Source organism: Dysidea avara, chromosome 10 (genome assembly GCF_963678975.1).
Source record: "Dysidea avara chromosome 10, odDysAvar1.4, whole genome shotgun sequence".
Classification (NCBI taxonomy): domain Eukaryota; kingdom Metazoa; phylum Porifera; class Demospongiae; order Dictyoceratida; family Dysideidae; genus Dysidea; species Dysidea avara.
Window position 1 is genome coordinate 14,771,529 of NC_089281.1, and position 19,318 is coordinate 14,790,846.

At 40.0% G+C, this 19,318-nt stretch overlaps 1 protein-coding gene across 1 annotated transcript in view; it reads right to left on the minus strand.

Annotated features, from left to right (window-relative positions):
• The window catches only part of LOC136268189 (5' exonuclease Apollo-like), a 32,377-nt gene extending 13,089 nt beyond the window's left edge, over window positions 1-19,288 (minus strand). Inside the window, exons 1-3 of the mRNA XM_066063450.1 lie at window positions 19,138-19,288; window positions 18,983-19,086; window positions 189-349 (exon numbers count right to left, since the gene is read on the minus strand). Of these exons, the coding sequence (XP_065919522.1) occupies window positions 189-349; window positions 18,983-19,086; window positions 19,138-19,240 (368 nt within the window). The 5' untranslated portion in view covers window positions 19,241-19,288. The remainder of the gene's footprint in view (window positions 1-188; window positions 350-18,982; window positions 19,087-19,137) is intronic.
• Window positions 19,289-19,318: the final 30 nt, after the last annotated feature.

Sequence of the window (19,318 nt, forward strand, 5' to 3'; positions counted from 1 at the left end):
CATGATCCACATGATGAACCATGTACATATAGTAGTACTAGAATGGCTTTACATGTGAAATTAGTGAACTAAGGACTAAATTTCTAAAAATCTTACAATGTTTCTAGTAGCTACATTACAAAAATGTGCACATCACACATAAAACCTGTTATATGGTAACCCAGTAATGGATCACATGACACACCCACCTGAAGTCTCCTGTGTGAAGGACAGTACCAAAGTATCCCTCAAATAAGAACATTGCTGACCCGGGACAATGGTGGGCATCAATTGCAGTAACTGTGATGGGTACACGGCCTCCATGCCCATCAGCATACACTATAGTTGATTGGTCATATTCCAACTCCACCTAAAGAACAACACCTTATAAAGTAATAGGAATCAACCACACATGCTTACATAGTTCAGAATTACAACACTGTAATTTTGTATGTGATACATACTGACACATCATGACACTCTGTGCTATATTTAGTACTCACAAACATGCACACTAGAGATGCAACAATATCGATATATCGTGTATCGTATCGTTTTAAGACAATATCGCTGTATCAATACAAAGTCAAACCGTATCGATATATTGCATATCATGATAATTATATCGACATATCGACATATAATGGCTGACAATCAAATTATTGTACATTGTGGTTAAACTGAATAGTATGTAATGCTTCTCAAAGAAAAATTAGCTCACTTATTTCTCTTAAAAAGCAAAAAAAAACATAGACCATTGCTTAGACTCCACTTTGTATCATGCAATATATCGCTATATCGTGATACACCAGAGGCAATATATCGATACTTCTACAAACTGTATCATTGGAACTCTAATGCACACTAGGTTTTTCTTTTGGTAGAGTGACTTGCAGTTTCATGTAATTGTATCCTATTGATTCTGGTGTTTGTTTAATTAACCCTTTCTTACCGAAGTTATTTTGTAAAACCGCAGAAAAACCTCAGAAAATGATATTTTATGACTTGTGTGATCTTTACGTGATACCACCCATTAATTAACATGGAATGCTATATACCATATGAAAGCCCTCTTTCCCTTTTACCCAAACATCTAAAAACCTTACAAGAAAACACATAACTCACGCACTTTGAAGTGAAGAAAAGCGCATTGTTATTCTTCACCATAACAGTAAAAGATGGGCACCGCCATCTTGTTTTAACCCTGGGTTGAATCATACTGTATATTTTTAGAATCCTTATCACGTGAGGAACAGTGTTATCCTTAGTAGAACACACCATGATGCTCAGAGCAAAAGTTATCGATATTTAAACAGGTACAATTGTTTTTGATGTGTTTTTGTGTGTTTTTAAGTGTTGATAGTTCCCCTACTCGTTCTTATCGCTTCGCGTTAAATTTTATTAGAAACGCCTGGGTCTACTCAACAAATTGGTGATTATTTCAACTTCATAGCTCTTAGGATGAAGGAGTTATGGGTCCATTTATAAAGGGCACCCATAACATGCATTTTTTGGGCAATATATTAGCCATTCGGTAATAAAGGGTTAATGAAATCAGAGTTTGAGTGAACAGTCCTGTTTATCATGGACAACTTAAAACGTTAATTACTACTGGGCCCACTACCATTGTGGAGAAGTGACGTCAGTGGAAGCAGACCATGTAACCATGACAAAATCAGAAAAAGAAAAAAAGCAGTGTATTTCTATATGTGATAGGGCAAGCTGGAAGAGACATGCACGTATAACACTATGATTCTCTTGGAAGAACTATCAAACTCATGATGTTCTTTTTGCCAAGTTCAAAGCGTCTTGTAATTGCTTAAAGTGGCGCTAAAGCAATAACATGCATTCTTGACAACAATCTGCTGTATCTCAACATGGTCTCAATTTTAAGACATATTGAAAGCTAGTACTTAATTTTGCATGCAAATAAACTACACATACAGGAATCTATCATTCGTAGAGTATAAAGTGTAGAACTGCTCTCAAAGCAAGAAATCGGTGGTACTTAGTCAACCACAGAAGACGCGCTATCTCTCAATAACCTCAAGTTTTAGCTCCAATACTTCACATGATGAAAGCATACTATTACAAGAATCAATCTACGTATCAATAAGTGGAAGTGATTTACAAGTTGAAATATATGGCATTTACAAGCAGATGAGAGCCTTGTTCCACTGTTCGCACCAAGCAAAGAAGCCATAGAATGGATATATGATATACCATAGATAGTATAGGGTGCCAGGGATTGGAAGCGCCCCATACTGCCAATACACAAGAACACTCCTAACCTACTTAACACTATGTTAAGTGACAATTGCAAAGTAACAGAGTAGAGTACGGATATCCTTTCTTTTTCAGCGTGTATCAATATTGAATCAGCTTTTCTAGTACGAGATCGAAGTACAGTTCCTACTAGTGAGTGAAGTAACTTACGAGGGCCTATGGTATCGCGCATACTGATCCACAGTCTAATCTTAAACCCGGTGGGCGTTACATAGAAATGTCCCTATTATTCACAGTAGTTACAAGTTTTGGCCTAAGCTTCTGTTACGTGATAATTCAATTAATGTCTTAATGTAATGTATATAAAAAGTTTGCATGTGTTGTTTTGTATCTGTCGTGTGTGCTTTGTGGAAGTGAAACTGTTGGTACCTGTATCTCCCAAACCAATTCCCCTAATGGATTAGTATGTTGGTATAGTATAATTCAATAATACCTTTACTTAATAGTGGAGTTTTCATGCAACTTGATGTTTACCTGGATCATTTTTTTAATTTCAAAGGAATGCCTCGTAAACTTAATCTACGACTAGAAAGTGCACTCCAGCTTTAGTAGTGCAAACACTCCAAGTGCCGTAGGCTCTGAGGTCAGTGGAACAAGTGATGTGGGGACTCAGACTGAAGTACGAACTGATTCAATTGGAGTACAAACCAATCCAGTGGAAATTTTCCCAGCTGAAGGTGGTCCTGAATCGTCTGAGAATCTACTAACACCATCATCACGTTCATTGGTTGTGTCTTTGCTATTATGGATCTTTTTTGAAAAGAAAGTCCATTCAATAGTTGAATTGAGCAAAGCCCTTAATAGTTTAAAAAGTCTTAATAGTTCGTTTTGCCTATCTGAGTCCAGCACATTAAAACTGGTCAGAATAACCGATAATGTTGCAATGACCTTGGAGATTTCTTACAATATGCAGTGATGTATCATTGTTTCAAGGTCACGTATCGACTGTTCAAGTCCCCAATTTGCTGTTCTGCCTACAACTATTAGCAGCATAAGTGATTTGCAGGTCTAGCTTTTGTCAACCAGAGGAAATTCTGCCTTGGAATTGCTGATCCTCAGTTTGCACCAGATACTGCTAAGTGTAAAGGAATATTTGCAGATAGGTCGGGTGAGTAATAACTAATAATGTGCTTTGAAGTTCACATTAAATGTGTTCTCACAGGCAAAATTGTTGCATATTTTGACAATCAGTTCCTTACGATTCGTCACTGCTCGTGTGAATGGCTGTTACATGAAATGTCCAATGACATTTGTCATGTTTGCAAGGGGTACAAAAAGAGCTATTTATACAGCAAACTGAGATCTATTAGAAATCGAACAGAGGAACAATCTGAAGCAGCTTGTGAAGTTAGTAGTCAGGAAAACTTTAGCAAGCTGGACACACCTCAGAGATATAAAAGGTTAAGTAACCGACACACAACAATCGTTAAGCAAAAGAAGAAAATAAAATCACTGCAGGAAAAGCTGGAACAACTGGAGCAACATGTATGTAGCAATGGGGTTTTTGTGGATAAGGAGACAAATGAAGGGTTATCCCAGCTGTTGAGCATGTACAAGAATGATGCCATCAAAGACACAGAAGATGATCCTTCTTAAGGGTGTTTTGGATGCAACAGCTGAAAGCAGCCTTGATGAAGAACAAGTGTTCGATCCGTTGGCATCCTCTGATTCTAAGATGGGCTCTATATCTACATCATCGTTCAAGTGGGGCTTATGAGACAATGAGAAAGTCTGGAGTTTTACTGTTACCATTGTCCCATACACTGAGAGATTATCGACATCTATCACATTCATCATCTCCAGGCTTTGACACTACTGCTGATATCCAACTCTTTCATCTTTTGAAGCAGGCAAAGCTGAAGCACCTAGCCAAGTATGTTTTCATACTGATAGATGAAGTATATTTGAAAGAAGGCTTAGTGTATAACAACTCTACTGGCTCATTAACTGGCTTTGCAGGCCTAGGGGGCACATTGCAGCAGATTAATGATTACGAAGAAAGGTTGTCTTCTGGCAACCAAAGCAGGCCCCTTGCAAAAACCATGATGGTTTTTATGTGTATTTTTAACATCAGTTTTCCGTATGCACAATTCCCAATGAACTCTGCACAAGCTCATGATGTCTTTCCTTTGCTTTGGCAAGTAATAGATTGTTTAGAACTAAACAATATCCATGTGCTTGGTGTAAATGTGGATGGAGTGTCAGTAAATTGGAAAGTTTTTCAAATGCATGGCTCATCACCTCGGACCCATAAATGCGTCAACCTCTACAGCAGTGAAGGCAGAAATATCTTTTTTTCAGATCCTCTTCACCTCCTAAAAACGATCCGTAATGCTATATACAACAAGAACAGGAAATTGTGGGTAAGTATTATAAAGTGAAAGTTATCATACTTGTCTATATAATTCTCAACTGTAGTGTATGGTCAATCGATTAGCTGGGAGCCTATATGCAAGTTGTACCAAAGAAATGTGGGTAGTGCTAGTAACTGTGGGGGTATCGATGGTACATAAGTTGACAATGGAGCATATCAATTTAACAAGCTTCTCTAAGATGAGAGTAGACTTGGCTGCTCAAGTAAGTTAAGGAAAATATCTCCATACATTTAGGTGTTGTACATGTGCAGGTTATGAGTGACAGCGTGTCCAAAGCCTTATTGCTAACTGGTGGCAGTGAGGCATTTGAAACTTCTATGTTTATTGGGAAGGTAGGTAAATTCTTTGATTGTTTGAATGTGACTAACTACAGAAAGGGGATCAAGACTAGAAAACCATTTCAGAAGCCCTATTTCAAGAAAGATGATCCACCGATCATAGATCATGGGAGTGGTTGGCAACTGACTCGCTCTCTTCTTTGACCAAAAAAGTAACTGGTTTGTTGGTTTAACGTATGGTTTAACTTGATTCAACTCCAGAGACGAGGAAGTGATAAGTTTTTTGCTGTTGCCATGCCAGTAATTAGAGGAATCAGGCGCGACCGCGAGCACTACTTGACTTCACCTAAAACCACACCAATCAACGATTGTGATACTTGTATTACTTGCGATAGACCAATTGTCAATGACTATCTAGTGTGTGTGTGGTGTGAAAGACATCAGCACCGAAGTTGTGCAAGGATAAGTGTTGACCTTTGCGACCTTCCCAAAAACAATGTATTTTTTTGTTGTGAGTGTATCAATAAACTTCCTACTGCTCTTATCACCTATGACAAAACTAAAGAAGCTTGTACTACTATTGAAAACAAATTAAAATCAGTACAGGATACTTTGTCCAACAGGTTTGATAGTTTAGCTGAGACAATAAATGACCTGTCCTACCAATTAAACTGCCATGATGTAGAAGATTTGGATAATGTCTCTACAGTAAGTAGTCAGCCACCCAAACAAGAGCTCTCTACTCGACTCTCCAGCAAACATCCCTTATCTGTCAAATCTATTGCTTCGATGACTGCTGACATCATATTGGAAGAAAAAGAAAAGGAAAAGAGGAGACAAAACCTGATTGTACATAATGTTCCCGAATCAAACTTAACAGAAGCACATGCCAGAAAAAAAGAAGACATCCAGAATCTAACCACTTTATTCAACCAGTATATTGGTGTATCAACTTCTATCACTAATGCTATACGTATTGGAAAACAAGGTAATAAACCCAGGCTAATCAAGGTATCACTCTCTTCTAGAGAAGAAACACTCACCATCCTTCGCAATCGATGGAACCTGAGAAGCAAAGAGCACCCATCACACGTCACCAAAACTTTCATCACACCTGACTTGACTCCACTAGAACAACAAAAGAGCAAACAACTTCGTGCAGAACTAGCTAATCTTAACAAGGAAGGAAAACGTTATAGAATCAAGTATGGTAAGATAATTCTGAGGGAAGCAGCTACTTTCCAAAGCAACAAGTGAAGTCAGCCAGCTCCAAACAACATGTACCTATAAAACCATGTGATGAACAAAATTAACGAAATCAAGCTTGATGTTGTGTTTCAACATCTACCACTCTGTAATTAAAGAACTCATTTGTACCATTATCTGTGTTATATACTCTCTGTGAGGTTTACACAGTAATAATAATAATAATAATAATCCATGCCTTAAGGTAAAATATGAAAATACAGTAAGAAGCATGATCTACTCCAAATGTGAAAGGCCAACCTCAGGTCCTACACCCATTTCTCACCCAATGCAGCTAAATCTGGACCCACTATTCCACTCAATAAAACTGCTAAGAGCTTCTCCATATTTCCCTTAATGGGACACTACTTGCCTTGTGTTCCAAAAGCAGTAGCTAGTTAGAAGCCTATTTGTTGTACTGTTGCTCCTATTCATATTGTCATTCCCTTTAGTAGTTTGTAACTGAATTCCTGGCATATCTAAAGGCATGGGAGAATAGTGTAAAAGCAAGGAAAAGTTTCTCAGATGCAGAGAAACGAATGATGTTGCCAAGGATATTGCAACCAGGTTATCAGGAGCACACGTCTTTTAAGAATGTGCCAACATTGAAACAGGAATGATGACATACATGCACTTGTGAGGGTGCCAACCCAGACAAAAGACTGACAGCAACCCTAAGAGACAAAGACAAATGTCTGAATTTAATGTTGAATAAAGACAAATGTCTGTCTGTCCAGTCTTAATGAAGTTTCACACATTCTGCACATCTTAAATTATGATGGTTTAAAGCCCGATCCTGAGAAGGTCAAAGCAGCCAAAGAGATGCCACCACCCACTGACAAAAAAGGCATAGAAATATGCTAGGTTCCACATATTATTCATTCCAAATACGTCCACAGTTACTCAACCATTCATAGAGGTACTGAAATCTGATGTGAGCTTCGTTATAGTTAGACAGCACATTCCAGCCTCTTTGAGGTATAAATGCTGAGTAGGAGGTGTTAGAATGACGCAACATAGAAACCGAGCCGAGGTTTCTATTGTGTCATTCTAACACCTCCTACGAAGCATTTATACTTCGAAGAGGCTGGAGTGTGTGCTGTCTAACTGTTTTAGAAAATGGAACATCGCACCAGTGGAAAGGATGCTGTTGTAAGCCCGTCCTTGCTTCGTAGATTTCACGACAATTTTAGAAAGGCCGGTATCTCGCCAGTTGGAATGGAGTTTGAAGATTTTGTGGAGCCCACCCAGGTTGTGGAAAAGCCTCTGGAAGATACAACATTGAAGCCTAAAAGTGCCACACGTTATACTCGCTACGAACTCAACGAGATGGATGATGCTCTATTTATAGCTGCATCGCAAACGTTTGAACAGCAAGCTTTGTTTGCCGGCAATCCATTGTCTGTGAGGGGTGACACTATGTACGGACTCAGTGACGATATTAGTGATGAGTTGCTTGTAAAAACATCACAGGAATTTGAGATTAAGTTTGGGGAAGAACTACGACGCTCGAGTAATTGCAAGCTACAGCCTTTTGTTACAGTGTGCAATCAAACGGTGACGTCCGTCTATTGCTAGAATCTCTTCCAAAAATAGACTTTAGCAATGCAGTGAACTGCACAGTAGTGAACTGCACAGTCAACTTCACCTTTACTCACTTGAAGAACAGTGAGTAGGTTCTAGCATAACTGTTTGACTTGAAGAACAGTGACTAGATCTTGTGTTTATTACAGTTTGGTAAAAACAGTTTCTGGTTAATAATAAATTCTTGTGTCATAGTGATAACTAATTAACTAGCGTGTGGTTAGCCATGAGTCTCTTAATGAATAAGAGACTCATGTTGGAGTCTCTTCATGATATAGAGACTGCTATTTTAATGGAACTTCAAAGCATTGCCAACATACCATTTTCTAACATTGGGAAGAGTCCCAGAAGAATGCTGTACTCAATTCATTGTGAAAGTTGGGTCCTGAATCTCTGATTGATTTTCAGACCATCCTGATGTATATAATAGTGCTCTGTAAGTTTTATCACTTGAGTTCATTGCACATACAAGGTCTTCATTCAAATTCTCTGAAGTGGGTGCGTTTTAATTAATTAAAATTAATTAAAGGTAAGCACATGACACTGTATAACCTAAAGTCATCTCCGTAGATCAGTGTAAATGTATACTGTTGCAACTGTAGGGACATTCTTTGGTAGACATGGGATGCCTCTGACAATCATTTCTTTGTAATAGCCTCTAGAGGCTTGTGGTCTGATTCTATATTTCCCATAAGTATAATGATGACATTTGTTAAAAGCAAACACACTACTGTGCCAACAATTCTTTTTCAAATTGTGCATATCACGTCTCTGCATCAATAAAAGCCCTTGAGGCACACGCAACCAGTTTGGAGTTGTGTAAGCCTGATTGTGAGGCATCAGTATCACATGAAATTATGACGGGTTGGCTCACATCATAGTACACTAGGACTGGCTGCTCTCCCAAGGAATCACTCTAAAGAGTGAGAAGGTGGTAATACCTCACAGTCTGAGAAGACAAGATAGATACCCACAGCACATCTAGGCATAGTGAAAGCAATAAATGAGGCAAAGATGCTCTTTCTGGCCAGGAATGGGCAAAGACATCAAAAACTTAATAGCAAATTGTGAAACTTGTTTACAGTACCAAGCATCAAACACAAAGAAACCATAATGTCAGGTTAGCCACCAACACAACCATGGGAATTAGTATCCACAGACTTACTCTCGAACAATGAAGACTACTTGCTAAATCTCACATTTTATTGAATGTCAACATTACACAGCACTTCTACTATCCAAGTCTGTATTGCCTGCAAGAATGGTAAATATCGACAATGGGGCCATAGTACACATCTGATGACTACAAGAAATTCAGCGAATAGTGGGGTTTCAAATATGTAACAAGTCCGTATCACTCACAGGTAAATGGAAAAAAATCTGTGAAAACAATCAAAGAATACTGAAGGTCAAGATTTGACAATTGAGATTCTTAACCTGAGCTTACAGCTGGAATATCTTATTACTATGGTAAAATAGACAGATGTTTAACATTGTGGGACAAACCTGAGTGAGTTGCATAGAACTGTATTTGTGCATGGTTGAAGATCAGCTATTTGCTATGTTGCATTTCGGTATTTTGTAGGTGGAGAATAAGCAGATTAAATTTGAGCAAAGATAATTAGTCAGCCATCAACTCGACAGCAAGTACAGATGCCTCCATCACCCATTCTAACAGTTGGAAAACATTTCAGGCAAGTAGAGCACAGCAGACTCAACTGCAAACAGTTTTCTGTGAAATTCTTTGATTTTCTCCGTATTTATGCTATCATCAATATTGTACAATGTCTTAGAAGAAACAAGTTGAGATGGGTTGTTCAATTGGCTACACATTCTTCACAATTAATTTATACCTTCCCTGTCTTCAATAGTTAATGTAGCATTTCTGGTTCGGTCATATTCTCTTCGCCTTGCTCTCCTAGCTTCTTTTTGATCTGGCATTTCTGCTGCCCTTCTTGCCCTGTCTTGTTCCCATCTTCGTCTAAGACGTTCTTCTCTGTCCATTTAGATAAGTTTTAGGTGCAAATACCGGTTACTGTTGTGTACTGAACATACATAGCTACCAGCCTTATATGAGGCGTCAGTAAAACATGCTGATAATCATTTGTGTTATAAATGTACATACCAGCCTTATACAGTAAATCACACTGGTTATCGTTGGTATAATGAATGTACGTACAAATTAAACCTTGAGTTCATATGAAAGCATTTGTAAGTTTTAGTGCTTTCTTGTAATTGTGCAGATACATTTGTAAGTCATCCATGTTTTCTTGTAATTGTTTGTGAACAAGATGTATGTACCATTGACTTGCTAGTGTGGGGCTTGCCCAAAGACATTGGGTCACCAGCTCAGTTATCAATGAGTTAAGCATAGTATTAAGCACAAAATGGTATTATGACAGAGCCTCAAAAGATTTCAGCCTAATGACACTGTCAGAATACAAGTACAGGGTCAGTGGGTGCCAGGGTAGCGATTGAGCTGGCAAATGCACCAAGATCATATACATGTATATAGTGGCTCCAATGATCGAGAACATCATCGCAACCACAAGTGCTTGAGAAGAGTTGATAAAACACTGTTGACATCCTTAGTATGTGATGATGAAACTGGATCCACAGAGCAAGCAGAAGAGAACGTTAAACCACCTGATGAATCTGAAAGTGCTAACACAATGACTCAAGAACCAGCCAGGACCCTTCGTAGTCGTGTTGTCAAGAAGCCAGCCAGGTATCATGACTTTGTAAAACTTTAATGCATGCACATACACAACATACACACATTGATCATGGATTTGTGCTATATATATATAGCACTCACATGCATGTACACCATGCTTTTCATTTGGTAGAGCACCATAGTAACATGTTGTAGTTGAACCTTGTGTATGTTTAATGAAATCAAGATATTACATACTCTAGCTCACACTATAATTCCACTACACTCCGGTCATATCATACACAACAAAGGTTGGTTGGATAATTGTGGCTGCTTGGGTCATGGTAGTGTGGATGCAGAGAAGAGGTAATCTAGCAACAAGTTTCTAAAAATTGCTGCTCTTTATTATTAGACTAGCTGCGGTACCTGCCCTTCGTGCAGGACGAGCTGAATAATTGATATAATATAGTGCCTGCCCTTCGAATATTGTATTGTTGTGCATGTCTGTGATCCATTTAGCTCACCAATTGTAATATTATTGCATTCAAGTTTTGTATAATCTTTCTGACATTGACACACACGTCGTAAAAAAAAAGCAAGTGTACATAATTATGTGACACGAACATCCATATGATTGATCAGTTGAGTGAAGTTGAATATCTATACACTGAAGTTGCCAGCTGATCATGTGATTCAGGACATTAAAGCTAGACTAAACACGGGCCTGCAAATACCTGTAGTTAACCACTGTTATCAATCTGCTTTGCCGGCCAAGTGTGAACTATAAATTCCATCAGGGGAGCGGCTCACTCATAGCCCCGACCACTCCCATTAGCTTCCGTCTTTGGCTCACTCAAAGCTGTATTCCTATCCCATTCAGTTCAGGCCTGCACTGTTCTTACTCTTCTCCAGAGTTCATATTCCAGGAGTCCAAAGATATCACTCCTCTTCAGTCGCGAGTTTGTGTTACTTGCTTGGCATGGATTTTGTAAAATGGACGTCACTCCAGGCAGAGATGCCTCACTGTTAATCTTCTACTTCGCTGTGATCCACCTATTTACCACTCTAGAAGCACAGAAACTCACTTTCCTTCATTGCGCTTCGTTTAGAATTGTTCAACACATCACATGTGTCTGACACCATTACTATTGACATAGCAACAGGAATCCAAAGTAAGCGTGTTTCCGTAAATTCATGTTATATTATACTTCGACTTTCCTGTCTGTTTACTTTCTTGCTGAATTGTAAGGTTAATTCATTAGTTTTAGGCATGAATTCCACCATTGGATAAACAATTTGGAGTAAAGAGTAGGCTTGTAGAGTTTGAAATTAATTACTGACAAAATATGGGCGTGGCATGTGCCATAAAATGTTGAAGACTTTAATTCCATAGTGACACCGTAGCGGTAGAATTCGCCATGTAACTACCACCAATGGGTGTGTATTATAACGTAGATCAAAGGCGTAGGGCTGCAATCGCCATTCCATGTAGTGGGAAGTAGCTGTGCTCGAAAAACCTATTTACGAACTTGAGGTAATGGCGATTTTTCGGCACTGTACAGCAAACGGGTCATGCTAGAAACTTCTATTAATAAACTTCTTGGTGCCAGCTTGATGGTGATTAATATGCAGCAAATCCGGGGTCAATCGGTGCTACTGTTCGGGAGTTAGCTGGACCATGGACAGACAGACAGCATTTCAACTTTATATAGTAGATTGTTTGACTTCTATTCAAGCGCTTCTATTAGAGTACACTGGTCTTGCAAGGGATATCACTAAAACACAGAATGGACTGTAAAACACACTCACAAACAGACTGGTTTATGCAAACCTAAAAGATTTTGCAGCAGTACAGTAACATAAAAACAATACTAAACACAACAAACAACTATTGAATGCTATAAATCATGCTTGAGCTGATATCAAACCCAGTGCTTAAAACTACAAGTTGGTTGGAACCAGAGCAAGCCAATATCAAGCCCTACACTTAAACCTAGTCTTTACTTAAGGTTACGGGATAGTGAGCGACTGTGGAACAAAAATTTTATTACATAATTAATGCAGGCTTGGTGTTGTTGTGTTGTGTATTAGCTGGTAACAGGCTTAAACTGTTGGTTAACATAGTGCACTACTCCATAAGTTGCTTGCGGCATATTGCAGGGTAGACTAGCTACCATATCTATAGCTATTGATGATTTGGGAGGAAGGTCAGACACGCAAGTTAACTAGGCGGTAAAACTAACACTAGCCTGAAGCACCGGCTAGATGATTTTTTTGAGTATGCCCTGGGGGCCCTGCCCTGATCAATGATCTTTTGAACCAATGCAACCGGCACGAACACGGACTGGTTTTAGATCATTCCCATTGTTACCTGGTGACGTTATACGTGAGGGCCTCCGGGTATCCACCAAGTAGCTAGCTCCTTTTCTTTAAAAGTTATACCGCCCCAAAGCTTCTACCCAAAGTCTCTAACCTGACCCTCCTACTTGTTAGGGAGATGTGCTCAATTATAGCATGAGATCTAACTTGACATAATGATTTGAACTTCTTTATTATAAGTAACTAGGCAGTCAATTCAGCTGGATTGCCTAGGATTTAGCAATAACAATTACAAATTTAGCTTACGCAATTACAACTACTTTAGTACATGCTTTAGAACTGCTTAATGCTTGTCATGGTGGTGACATATGCACCGTGAACTACCAAATGATTAGAGGTTGAGCATACACAATGTATAGTACACAACTCAATACTTACGTATGGTCCCCGTGCATGTGTGTGGTAGCATTTGAAATAACTCTCTAAGGTCCAACCAGGTAACTATGTTTCCATTGCTTGGCGATTGATGATTATGGTGGTGGCTGCCAGCTAGCTGTCCAAGAACTTGAGAGTCACATGATATCAATAGAGAATAGGGGATCCCCGAGTCCTGCTGAACCAACTGGGAATGTGGTTGCTGGTAACCGGTTCCGAACGTAACACTGCCCACTGATCTGACATGTCTCTGATAATACAACTCGTTGTTGGTGTCAGATCCGCTGGTAATAAATCACGATGTTGCACCTCCTAGTGGAAGCATCCGCATCTTTCTAAAATATTATTGAGTCTCAGGAGACACCAAATGAGGGAGAGCCCTCTGGCTGGCACACATGGCGTAATGTTCCATTTCATTTCCATTAAGTGTTCCTAATCTCCAAGACATGATGAAGGAGATTGTTCCCTACATGTTAACAGCAAACACTTCGGAGTGTTGTGACAAAATCGTTTTAGTTGTTTGACTGTAAAATCATGGGGAACCCGGCCACAGAAGTGCCATCAAGGGCTGCTTAAGTAGCTACGTAAATTAACTTTATATGCCACATGTGCATGTCAACTGACATTGAAGGCAGCAAAAAAAACAACAATTACTTGGCTCCACATTATATGGACGCGGTAAACCTGCTTGTACGTAGCTGCCCAGGTGCTGCATAATGGAACTTGACAATGTGCAGACTTCATCAAGAAGACTGCTCGAACACCATGATCAATTTGGCTTCGTGCTCCATTTTGCCCACTATGATGCAGAGGTATACTTGTTTCACATACAATGGGCTGCCAGGGCAAATTTCATGGCAAGGATAGTAAACTTGTGAGCTCACTAGATAAGAGAATATAGACTAGGCTATAACCTGCAAAGAACGACCATTATATGCATACATGAGTAATCACCTGTATTTTGTCACCAGCATTCACTTGATAAATCATCTTTCACTGCTGCCCCCTAGCTATGCTCCTGCATGTATAGACATAGTTGCTACTTCGAAGGAGCTTGGAGGCGCGATTGGCAAGGGATGGCCAATTACAGCACACTTCATCATGCAGCTGCGAGTGACTCTGTTCATGAGCCACCTGTATGGTGTTCTGCGAGTATGGCCTTGAACAAACTGGCTCATAGGCCAAGCCCTGTCCATATTTGATCACGTCTGGTGACTGAACCATGAGATATTTTGCACTGGTTATAGTGTCTGATAGAAACAAACAAAATAAAACAAGAAGGACCTTGCACCAGCACAGTGCTATTATACATTGTAAGACACCGAGCCCATGCTGAAATGACCAGAATTCACTCTTTCATGTGCAATATCTCACTACATCGTCCAATGAAGTAAGGCTGCCAATGAACACTGTTAAAAACTGATGTGCTATGGCAGCACCTACGAGTGCCATAGTAACACCTAAAAGCCAAATTTTGACTGCTCCAGTCAACATAGTACCTCCAGGTGCCACCACAGTGTTTGCTTCAACAATGAAGAAGTGCCTGAATTCACTGTGAGGCATCGATACGACGGCACAATGTCATTGAGAGTGCCCGGGCAGAAATGATCAGTCTCTGCATTGACTAATCAATTGACCGATTGCTTGACATAAGTACTCTCCGTGCCAAGGCACAAGTCTGCATGAACTGTTTGTGCCTGTACAGCCCATTTGAAACACTGCTAGCCACTTTTTGGTGTGACGATACCCATCCAGCTGACTGCCTGTCATACGCACAAGGATATGATTTGCAGTCAAATTACTTAAGCATTGATGTATGACTGAAAACCATGCTAATGGTTCCCTGATGAAGAGCTTGCGGTATTGACTCCACGCCAGTTTTAGTATATATTTTATTATTACTTGGTACTAAATAACAGTTTAATATCCCAGAGACACAGTTTTGCTTTATGGGCCCAGAGTACTGTGGCTTTGCTGACCTCAGTATACATATGCATTGCCTTGTCTCGTGTATAGCCAAGTGACATGAAACTAGCGTGCTGGTAGGGACGGTGAGCCTGACCTTGCCTACCTATCATTGCTGACTAGTATCCGCTACAGCATCGGTTGCTGTACCGTACCTGTGGCATTGCCAATTGTTAACAGTGAAACCTGCAAGGACCTTAGGTGGCTAGGCACGGATAGCCCCGTTCTTTCAAGTGCTTTGAGCACTGTTTGCCTCCAATTCAATGTACACATATACCACCAACTGGGTGCACTGCCTTGTATCAGACTTGCCATCACCAGATCCTGGCACCTTGTTGATTGATCTAATGTGTAGACTCCATGGGCTGTGCAGCCTTTAGTGCTTGGCCCCGAATACATAGGAGGCATTCTACCTGTTGCCTTACTGATAGTGGGCCTGTGTAACGGTACTTGAGCACCCCATGGAGCGAGCTGCTTCGAATGTGTATGGGTGCCCGACACCTATACCGAACTAGCCATCTACTTGTCGTGAGAGTATCTACCACTTCTTCACAGCAGTGCCTTTGCATGTACTGCCTCGGACAGTGGGTAGGTACTCCGTATCAAGAGTATAGCAGGCATCATACCCTTGGTCATATCTGTTGCTTTATCAACTAATTGCTTGCGGCCTGAAGGTTGCTAACAGAACTGTGTCCCCATTGGGTGCACATCCCCAACACAACTGATACACATTACAGGCATTGTGCCTGTACCAGCCACCTGTTGGTGGCACTGACTTCTGTTATGCATATAACCCGAAGAGTCTAGAGCCGTATATGTAGATCAAGGTGAGACAGAAGGGCCATGTCACTCCACTGGGAGGGGAGAGGCTTCAGTATTCTATGGACGGTGTCTTCGATAAGACCAACAACATGGCACATGTCGATTATTGTGCCTGTCAGTTGCAGCACGTGCAAGCCATTTGTTTGTGACTTTGCCTCTCATGCCTGCCAATACGCTTCAATTACCAGGCGCCCTATTTTGACTGCATACTGGTACTGAGGACCAGATGCCTAACAGGATTGAGCCTGTTGCTGTGTAAATACTAGCCACTTGCTTGTGGGCCTGCCTTCTATTACATGCATATGACCCAGTACTAGCTGAACATAAAAGAGTAAATACTACAAAAATGCTATGAACTAGAGAATAACCATAACAGAATAGACAAGTACACCTAAAGACAATCCGAGGAACCCTCATACACATTGAGTAGAAAAATGATCGAAAGTAGGACCTAAAGCAGAGACAGAAGGATGTGACTCTGCCGGACACCCCCGGGAGGAGGCGTTACTATTCTGTAAATAGTGTCTTCGATAAGACCGACAACGCAGCACATTCGGTTATCGTGCCTGTCAGTTACGAGCATATACCAGCCATTTGTTTGTGGCACTGCTTAGTGCTGCACCTTTCAACTCCTGGGTAATCGGTTTCACCTGTATACTGGTACTGAGGACCAGATGCCTAACAGGTATTGAGTCTGTTGCTGTGCGAATACTAGCCACTCACTTGTGTGCCTGCCTTCTGTTACACGTATACGATCTGGTAATAGCAGAACACAGCTAAATGTGAGGAGTGCCATGAACTAAAAGATAGCTACACAATCAACAGGTACACATCAATTCAAGGACACAACACAATAAAAGGAACTGATTAGAATACTGATCGAAGGTAGAGCCTAAATCTGATGTCAGTCGGCTCTCTGGCATGAGGCTTTATGTAGAGTGTCTTTGATAAGACTGACTTCGTGGTACAGCATCTTCGATAAGACCAACTTCACAGTACAGTGTTTTCAATAAGAACAACCTCATGGCACAGTGTTGACTTTGCAGCACAGTGTTGACTTTGCGGCACAATGTCTTCAATAAGACTGACTTCATAGTACAGTGTATTCGATAATACCAACTTCACAGTTGATAAGACTAACTTCATGGCACAGTGTCTTCAATAAGACTGACTTCACAGTAGGGCATGAACAAATGTTAAATTTTAACATTCGAACATTCTTTAATTTTTCTTAACGAATGTTCTTACACCCACTCAATTAGTACAATAATAATAATTTTGTATTGTACCAAAGATAGGTTTGTGTACATTTCTGAAACCTTTTACCTCAAATTAATGTTAAAAACAACCATATACATGTAAAAGTAAAAACCTACTCTTACAACGATAATAATAGCATGGGCGAGATAACAAATGTTCGAATGTTGAAATTTACATTCGAATGTTAAGCTTATCAAACATTCTAATGAATGTTTGACATTTGTTCATGCCCTACTTTACAGTACAGTGTCTTCGATAAGACTGATTTCATGTCACAGTGTCTTTAATAAGACTGACTTTACAGTACATGCAGTGTGTTCAATAAGACTGACTTCGTGGTACAGTGTCTTCGATAAGACTGACTTCGTGGCATTGTGCCTGTCAGATATCAGTATATACAAGCCATTCATTTGTGGCCTTGCCTGCTGAGACATTTTAAACCACTGGGTGCTGCTTGACTTGTATTCTGGTACTGTGCACCAGATGCCTGCCTCAAAAGTCAATAGTACCTATATTCAGAAATGAACCCAACAAAACCCAGTGGGAAATAGAGTGCTTCCTGAACAAATACCCAGCAAAAAATATATATATATAAACCTAAATAAAAAATAAAAGCAGTTATAGGAACCCTTACCAGAACAGCCCAGGAGGAAGCTTCAAGACACGGACGTCTTTCAGATAGAGACCGCTGATGCGGTACTGATAGTTACATATGCATTGGTACGCCAACAAAACATACCTTGACTGAAAAGGCTAAAGTGAGCCTGTGTGGAGCCATTCCAACACGCCAGCTGGTGCATATAGGACAAAGAGTCTTGTAATTGATGGGTTCAGTACTGAAGCACCAGAATACTTCTTCGCTAAGCATAACCAGCCTTGGTCGGACGTCCTTAAAGCAAAATAGACCTTGACTGCATCATGAGAAGTTGCACCAAACGTTACACTGCAGTGACATCTGAATACACGGTTGCTAATGACAGGATGTCACCCAACCTGATTATCCTGTTTATAACCTTATGTGGGCACGCATCTGCGAGTGTCCGTAGCCTCTATGTTAACTCTGTTTAATTATTAAACTTCATGAGAATTATAGCTACTTACTGGACAGGTACAAGGTACAAGAAAACACACGTAACAGTACAAGATAACATAGAAACAACACACTTAACAACTGTAGGTGCATGCATAGTTTTGCTCACTAATGGAGATATTTTCCTGAACCAAAAATCAAGGCTGTCAAACAAGTTAACATTTTGTACAAACAAACGACTAGTTAGGCTTCTTTCCTAGGTCCTGATGGGCGGTTCGTAAGAAATCATGTTTCTAGTGCTTGTGATATGAATTTAAAAAATAATTTTGTGATCAGTGTCTTGTTTTAGGCCATATTGTTGCCATATTTCAGTAACTATACACATTAATCACAAATCCTCCCGTCAGTCCCTCACAAGTGATGTTCTTCAAACCTTAGTAATTGTTAATAAGTTCTCATGGTTCTTCATTGGTCTGACTTTTGGTTCTTAGTTTTCACTAATTGACATGGGGACAACTCATGTTTCTATTTAAGTTCCATATCAATTAAATGAGAAGTTAAGAATGCATAAATATTTGGTAACATTGGATTAGGAAAAATCAAAACCCGAAATCATGAAAAATGATTTATAGTATACACACACACGATGTGGGTTTGTGGTATCCCATAACCTTAATGGGCGAACTTGTCACTATTAGTGCTGTAAACCCAACAAACACCACTCCTTACTGGAGTAGAAAGTACCTACCAGTAGTGACGAGCGCACGTGACGCCTCAGCTCCACTAATTTAGCTGTTGTCGGTGTGCAATAAATAGGACAAGACCAGGATGATGACAAGCCATTTAGGTGATCTATAATAGCAATAAGATCATCACGTGAACACTACGTTGTATTACACCTACCTGAGTGTGCGTGTGTCAAGAAGAACAAACAATTGGCAGGTAGCTGTTTGATGTTCCAGTAATCCACTGCGATTGGTGTATCTGGGATTCGTAATCCCGCCATGGTCACGTGCGATATATTAAATATTTAGAATATGCCATCAGAATTTTCACCATCACAACTTCCGGTGGTGCAACTGAC